General features: G+C 55.9%; 1 protein-coding gene across 3 annotated transcripts in view; it reads right to left on the bottom strand.

The window, feature by feature from the left end:
* The window catches only part of THEMIS2 (thymocyte selection associated family member 2), an 11,588-nt gene that overhangs the window by 2,629 nt on the left and 1,459 nt on the right, over positions 1-7,500 (bottom strand). Inside the window, exons 2-5 of one of the 3 annotated variants that reach the window (XM_021713530.1) lie at positions 5,950-6,090; positions 2,478-2,888; positions 1,096-1,250; positions 199-729 (exon numbers count right to left, since the gene is read on the bottom strand). In XM_021713530.1, the coding sequence (XP_021569205.1) occupies positions 199-729; positions 1,096-1,250; positions 2,478-2,888; positions 5,950-6,090 (1,238 nt within the window). Of the gene's footprint in view, positions 1-198; positions 1,251-2,477; positions 2,889-5,949; positions 6,091-7,500 lie in introns of all 3 variants that reach the window. The other 2 variants (XM_021713531.1, XM_008060361.1) reach the window with 2 other exon arrangements.

Genomic DNA, 7,500 nt, shown 5'->3' on the forward strand with positions numbered 1-7,500 from the left:
TCCGGCTACTCGGAAGGCTGAGGCGGAAGGATCGCCGGAGCCCAGCAGGTCGAGGCTGCGGTGGCCGGGAGCGGCCACTGCACTCCAGTCTGGGCGACAGAGTGAGACTCCAACTCAAAAAAGAGAAAAAGGAATCATGAGAGACACAGAAGCATGATGAAGCAATGACCCTGCCCGCCCACTCAGTCCTATTGGTACCTTGACGTCTTCCTCACTGCTCTGCCTCCTCTGCCCACCAAGGCCTTGACTTTTGGGGGGCCTGGGTGGGGGGGTTTGGGTCTCACAGGCCGGTAACGTCCGAAGGCGATAGTAGAAGGCATCAGTCAGCTCCTCCACCGTGGCTGCAGGGGGGCGCTCTGCCGGCCAGCCCGGCTGCCCCTTGGCCTCCACAACGGTCAGGTCCAGCCACTGGGGGGGAATCTCAAAGCACAGCCCAGGCTCAGCGTCCAGGCTCACCACCAGGAAGGGCTCTGTGATCTTTTCCTCCAGCTGCAGGCCCAGGAAGGAGGCCAGAGGGTCCACAGGCTGGCTGCTGTCCCTGGCCACCACCTTGACCTCACAGGGCAGCGAGAACCGGGCAGTCAGCTCCGCCAGGCTGTAGCGCCGGCCATCGTTCACCTCCTCCACGAAGCTGCCTGGGAAGTGGAGGGGCAGGAGAGTCTCCTCTTGGTGCTCTGCCTCCTCACCACACTCTTCTTCCTCTTCTTCCCAAGCCTGGTCACTCAGTCGCTGACATACCAAGACATCTAGGTCGCCACCTTGGCCGTAGGCCTGACCAGACCCCAACACCTCCAGCCGGTCGCCCACGGCCAGGGATGTGAACTCGTCCTCACAGTCCTTTGTGGCCACCACCCGGAGGGGCTGGCCCAGCTGGAAAGCCCCCAGCAGGTCATAGGCCGTGGCGAACTCCCTCGGCCGCCGCCGCAGCTTGCCCTGGTAGGCCCCGGAGACCATGAAGTGTCTGGGCACCTTCCGGCCCTTGCTGGAGGCCAGGACCCGCCAGGGTGGTGAGGCCGGGCCGTAGATGCAAAGCCTCCGGCCCTTCCTCAAGGAGCCCACCCACGGGCTGAGGAAGATGGGGGGCCCCTCTGGAACTTCCAGGATCTCTGCAGGCAGCGGGAAGGGGCCGCCCTGGGCCAGGATCTCGCTCAGCAGCAGCGGCTTGATGAAGTCGATGTGCTGGGAGGAGGCCGTGACGTCCTCCACGTCGACCTCCAGAGTGGAGGGGATCCTGACGACGGTCCTGCGCACTGTGGAGGGAGTGGCTCAGGCCCTGCAGCCCCCGCATGGCCCGCCCGGGCAGGCAGCACCGGGCTGGACTTGCCGAGCGGCCTTCCTCTTCTCTTTCCTGCTAGCATTTTCCTGCTGTACCAGATTCCACCCGCTGTTTTCCTTTAACCTTTAAACATCGTTTTATTTATTTATTTATTTATTTTTTGAGTTGGAGTCTCACTCTGTGGCCCAGACTGGAGTGAGTGGCCGCTCCCGGCCACCGCAGCCTCGACCTGCTGGGCTCCGGCGATCCTTCCGCCTCAGCCTTCCACGTAGCTGGAACTACAGGCACGCTGCCATGCCCAGCTAATTTTTTGATTTATTATAGAGATGAGGTCTCACCATGTTGCCCAGTCTGGTCTCAAACCCATGGGCTCAGGCAATCTTCTCGCCTCCTCCTCCCAAAGTGCTGGGATTACAGGCTGAGCCACCGAGCCCGGCTTCGTTTTATTTTAAATGTAAGAGAGAAGAAGGCCAGGCACAGTGGCTCATGCCTGTAATCCCAACACTTTGGGAGGAGGAGGCGAGAAGATGGCTTGAGCCCAGGGATTTGATACCAGCCTGGGCAACTTGGCGAGACCTCTTCTTTACAATAAATCGATACAAAATTAGCCGAGCGTGGTGGCACACACCTGTAGTTCCAGTTACTTGGAAGGGTGACGCAAAAGGTTCACCTGAGCCCAGCAGGTCAAGGCCACAGTGGCCATGAGCGTGCACTGCACTCCAGCCTGGGTGACAGAGTGAGATTCCAACTCAAAAAAAAAAAAAGTCCAGACGCGGTGGCTCAAGCCTGTCATCCCAGCACTTTGGGAGACCAAGACAAGAGGATTGCCAGAGCCCATGGGTGTGAGACCAGTCTGGGTAACATGGTGAGACTTCGCCTCCACAGTAAATAAAAAACTTAGCCAGCCAGGCGTGGAGGTGTGCACCTGTAGTTCCGGCTACTTGGAAGGCTGAGGCGGAAGGATCGCTGGAGCCCAGTAGGTCGATGCTGGGGTGGCCGTGAGCATGCCACTGCGCTCCAGCCTGGGCAATGGAGTGAGACTCAAACTCAAAAAAAAAAAAAAGAATAACTTCAGGGTCTGTATGGGGCAAGCCACCTGGAATTCTAGGCTCTCCATGGGGCTGAGGGTGTCTTCCGTCAGACCACTGCCAGGGCACCCCTGTTTCTCCCACCAGCCCCACCCACCTGCCCAGCAACTCACTGTGCATGATGGCTTGGATCTCATACAGGGGCTTCAAGATCAGGGAGTGCCAGGGTAGGGTGGGGCAGTTGTGCACAAGGTCCTTCAGGGCCGGGTCCTGCAAAGCCTGGAGCAGGGTCCGAGGGGCACTGGACTCCCACTTCCAGAAGGGTCCCTTCTGGGACAGGGGCAGGTGCAGGATGACCTCCTGGTCCCCAGTGCCCAGGACACAGCGGGCACAGGGGGTCCCGAGGTGCCTCTCCACAGCTGTGAGTGTGAGGAGCTGGTCCTCAGTCACTACCCTGCCCTCCATGACCATCCTGTGGGTCGACGTGAAGCAAATGGGCAGCTGCTTGGCACTCTGAGTCGCGGCAGAAACCAGCTCCGCCAGGGTTCGATAGCTTTGGGGTCTGGTGAGGGGGGTGAAGAGGCCTGTGGGGCATGACAGAGGGTGGGAGAGTCACCGAGGGGCTTCGGGGTTGCGCAGGCCTTCGCTGGGTCCAGGCCCCAGTCTGGCCCCTGCAGATTGCCCAACCAAAACCCACCAAGGACAGGTGTCAAGCGTGGGCTGACAGAGGCAGAATGTTCATGAATGGACAGGGAGGGGCAGGGGGCAGGGACCCAGCGGGACCGTCGCCAGAGACAGAGAACAGAAGAGGGACACATTCCCCAGCAGACACACTGGACTCCCGCCCCTTCCTACCTCCTGACCTCACCTGCCTCGAGCCTTCCCAACACACCGTTTCCTCCAGATGCCTCAGCACAGCTCAGTACACCCGAGACAGTGCCACTGTCCCTCTCTTCCAAACTAGAATCCCAGGAGCTACTGACGAAAGTGACCTCCAACCAGCCCCTTTGCCCTCGCATCCCGCCTGCCGACACTGGCTGCCTGGCTGCCCCTCCCCACTGTTCCCCCTCCCATTCCCCTGCCACCAACCGGCCTAAATACCTTCCTTCTGGACATGACGTCACTTCTGAGACACGACCTTTTCCTGCCCCAGACCCACAGCCTGAATCCAATCAAGGAAACATCGCACAAACCAGGATGGAGGGACGTTCTATAGGAGAACCTGTCTACACACCCCAAAGACGGCCAGGTCAGGACAAAGAAAGGCTGAGAAACTGTTCCAACCTGAAGGAGACTAAGAAATAGCACAACGAGGCCAGGCGCAGTGGCTCACGCCTATAATCCCAGCACTTTGGGAGGCCGAGATGAGAGGATTGCCTGAGCCCAGGGATTCAAGACCAGCCTGGGCAACTTGGTGAGACCTCATCTCTACAATAAACCAAAAAATTAGCCAGGCGTGGTGGTGTGCTCCTGTAGTTCCAGCTACTTGGAAGGCTGAGGTGGAAGGATTGCCTGAACCCAGCAGGTCGAGGCTGCGGTGGTTATGAGCATGCCACCGTACTCCAGCCTGGGTAACAGACTGTGACTCAAAAAAGAAAAGAAAAAAAATAGCACAACAAATATGATGTGTGATCTGGGGCCGGCTTCTGGATTGAGGGACAAAACTGCTTTAAAGGACATGATTAGGCCAGTTGGTGAAATTCAAATATAGACTGTGGGTTAGACAATAGGACCATACCAAAATTAAGCTTCCTGAATTCATCATAGAACTACAGTTTTGTGAATGAATGTTCTGTTTTTAGGAGATACACACTATAGTATTCAGGGGTAATCTTTAGATGTAAAGGAGTATCATGTCTGCAGTTTACCCTCAAATGGTTCTGAAAAAAAACACACATATATGCACATATACACAGACACATAAAGTAATATATTCATACGTATGTATGTATATGTGTATGTGTGGGAGAGAAAACAAATGTAGCAAATGATCAATCTGGATAAAGGGAGTACAGCAATTTTAGCAAACTCTGTAAATTTGAAATTATTTTGATATACTTCAAAAGAACAAAAGTTTAGAAAATTAATAATTCAAAAGAAAAAACCAAAATACAAAATACATACATCACTTCCATATTAAAAACCCTCAATGCATTCAAAATAAAGACCTATAATCTAGGCCCACACCTATAATCTAAGCAGGAGGATCACGTCAGGCCAGGAGTTTGAGACAAGTCTGGCAAGATGGTGAAACGCTGTTTCTACAAAAAAAAAAAATTTTTTTTTTTGAGTCGGAGTCTCACTATGTTGCCCAGGCTGGAGTGCAATGTCATGCTTATGGCCACCACAGTCTCAACCTGCTGGGCTCAGGCAATCCTTCAGCCTCAGCCTTCCAAATAGCTGAAACTACAGACGTGTGCCACCATGCCCCGCTAATTTTTGATTTATTGTAGAGACGAGGTCTTGCCAAGTTGCTTAGGCTGGTCTCAAACCCCTGGGCTCAGGCAATTCTCTTGCCTCCGCCTCTCCAAGTGCTGGGATTACAGGCGTGAGCCACCACACCCGGCTAAAAAAATTTTTTTTAAAATTAGTTGTGTATGGTGGGGTGCACCTGTAGTCTCAGCTGCTCAGGAGGCTGAGGTGGAAGGATCACTTGAGCCAAGGAGTTCAAGGCTGTGGTGAGCCATGATGGTGCCACTGTACTCCAGCCAGGGTGACAGGGAGAGACCCTGTCCCTAAAAAAACAAAATGAAGACCAAACTGCATCCGCATACCGCAGAGCCCCGATGGCCTAGCCCCTGGCCAGTTCTCCAGCCCTTGGCCCTCTCCTAGAAACCATGTCCCCTGTGGCCGGCAGATAGCCACAATAAGATCACAAGGGCCAGCCCTCAGAGCCTGCCTGTCTCTCCCTGGGCTGGCCCCAAGTGCTTTACACATATCATCTCATGTCATCCCCATGACAGAGGAGGAAGCTGAGGTCAAGAAATTCTGGGAACTTGCCCAAGGCCACAGCTAGTACCCGGCAGAGCTGAGGCTCATGTCCAAGCCTCCGGCTTCAGGGTTCAAACCCATGGTCCACCACACTACACGCCTCCTGCAATAACTGAGCACCAATGTGCACATGTTCCTCCCTCTAGCTGGGATTCTGCCTCTGGCTCAGATGCCACCACCTCCAAGAAGCCCTCCCAGAAACCTGGGCAGCTCACTCTTGCCCAGAGCCCTCTCCAAAGCGCATGCCTCCTTGTACTGTTGCCCTCCCTCCACTGCCGCCCTGGAGCACCCCACTGGAAGGGGCTGCACCTGGTTCTCCCTCAGCCCCACATCCACAGCCCCCCCGGGACCTGGCGCCCATGGAGTCTGCAGATGTTTGGTGAGTGAATTCTCTGAGTGAACACAGAGACAGGCACCTGGACAAAGACCTGGAACCGAGACAGACGTGATCAGAGATTGACAGGGAGAGGACACAACCTCGCCAGTCTCAGGGCACCATCAGACCACGCTAAGGACGCTGGGCAGTGGGAGAGGAGCCTCAGGCGCAAACCCAGAGTGGCGGGAATGAGAGTTGGGCTTGGCAAGCCCACGAGTAGCCCACAGGGTGACCAGAGGGTGACAGGGCATGTGGGGAGGCAGAAGTGCCCACCTTACCCTGGAAGTTGGGGTTGATCACCGTAGTCTGACCCGTCCTCGGGTTCTCGCAGACCACATTCTGGAGGCGAACCTGGGTGACCTTGATCAGGTCTCCCGTGGAAAGGCAGCACTCATTCCCACACAGCTCGTAGATGGAGCCTGCGGAGACATGGACTCAGTTTCCCAATTGGGCAAGGGTCACATGCTGGGCAGCCTAAACCCATGCCAACAAGCTCTGCTGTGCTGCGTGCCTGTGCACGTTGTCCTGCTGCCTGCCCTGTCCTCCTCCTCACGTCCCAGGCACAGCTGACCTCAGCCATACTCCGGTGCCAGTGCACCCTCCGTGGAGTGTGTCTCTGGCCCTGTCACATCCTGTACCCCTGACTGAGTGCAGAGGCAGGACTGGTCCAGCTCAGCATCACTGCAGCCGGCACAAGGCTTGGCTCCTGAGTGTGTTTTAAACCCATAAATGGGTAAAGACCCCAGTAAGAACCTTCGGTACAGCTACAGAATCAGGTTCAGAGAGAGTCGGTGGCTCCCTGCAGGACACACAGAGCCAGGGCAGGCTGGGATTACAGGCGGAAGCCACTACACCTGAAGAACTCTCACACACATGGCAAGCCAACCATCCAGCTAATGGAGGAGAGGAGACTGCAGGTGGCTGGCCCTCAGGCCACCTGACCCCCACCCATCCCCAGTAAGGCCCTTCACATCAGCCCCAAGAAATTGATGAAAACCTCACCCTGGCCTGTAATTCCAGCACTTGCAGAGGAGGAAAGATCGTCTGAGTTCAGGTACTCGAGACCAGCCTGAGCAACATGGTGAGACCTCATCTCTACAGTAAATCACAAATATTAGCCAGGCATGGTGGCGGGTGTCTATAGTTCCAGCTACTTGGAAGGCTGAGGCGGAAGGATCGCCGGAGCCCAGCAGGTCGAGGCTACGTGCCACTGCACTCCAGCCTCGATGACAGAATGAGACTCTGACTCAAAAGAAAAAAGAAAAACACCTCACCCCTTGTCCCTAGGCAAATGCCCACAGTCTGTCTGAGGACATCAGGGCATGGGCCTTCCTGTCTGGGAGAACAGGAGCTGCAGTGCTATATATGCCCAGCCCTGCAGTAAGTGGGGCTGACACATCATTGAATTCAAGACCCATGACGGCCTTTTGGGGCTGGGCAATTTCTGTTTCCCAAATAATGAAACAGCCTGAGTTGCATGTGTCGCCCGTGATGATCAGGCATCGGAGGCCGAATTGGGAGTGAGGCCAGGGTGTTTGCCTCCAGAACCAGTGCTCCGAACCACGCAGCCAACCACCTCTGAGGGGCCTGCCAGTCACCAGTCCCAGCCAGCATGGCCATCTGTCCTCCACACTCACCCCACTGCATGCCCACACCTGTCAGGGTCTTCTCTAACCACGGTCACCCTAACTCTGACCACTTCCCTACCCTCGGGTCAGGCAGGATGAGGAAGCGGGTTGTGACACCAGCAGGCAATGAGTGCCAGAGATGCCTGGGCTTGGTTCTGGGCTGGGGGAAGAGCAAACAGATCTGCCAGCTGGAGGCCCCAG

The sequence above is a fragment of the Carlito syrichta genome, unplaced genomic scaffold, assembly GCF_000164805.1.
Source record: "Carlito syrichta isolate Samal-C Ts95f unplaced genomic scaffold, Tarsius_syrichta-2.0.1 Scaffold304598, whole genome shotgun sequence".
Classification (NCBI taxonomy): Eukaryota; Metazoa; Chordata; class Mammalia; order Primates; family Tarsiidae; genus Carlito; species Carlito syrichta.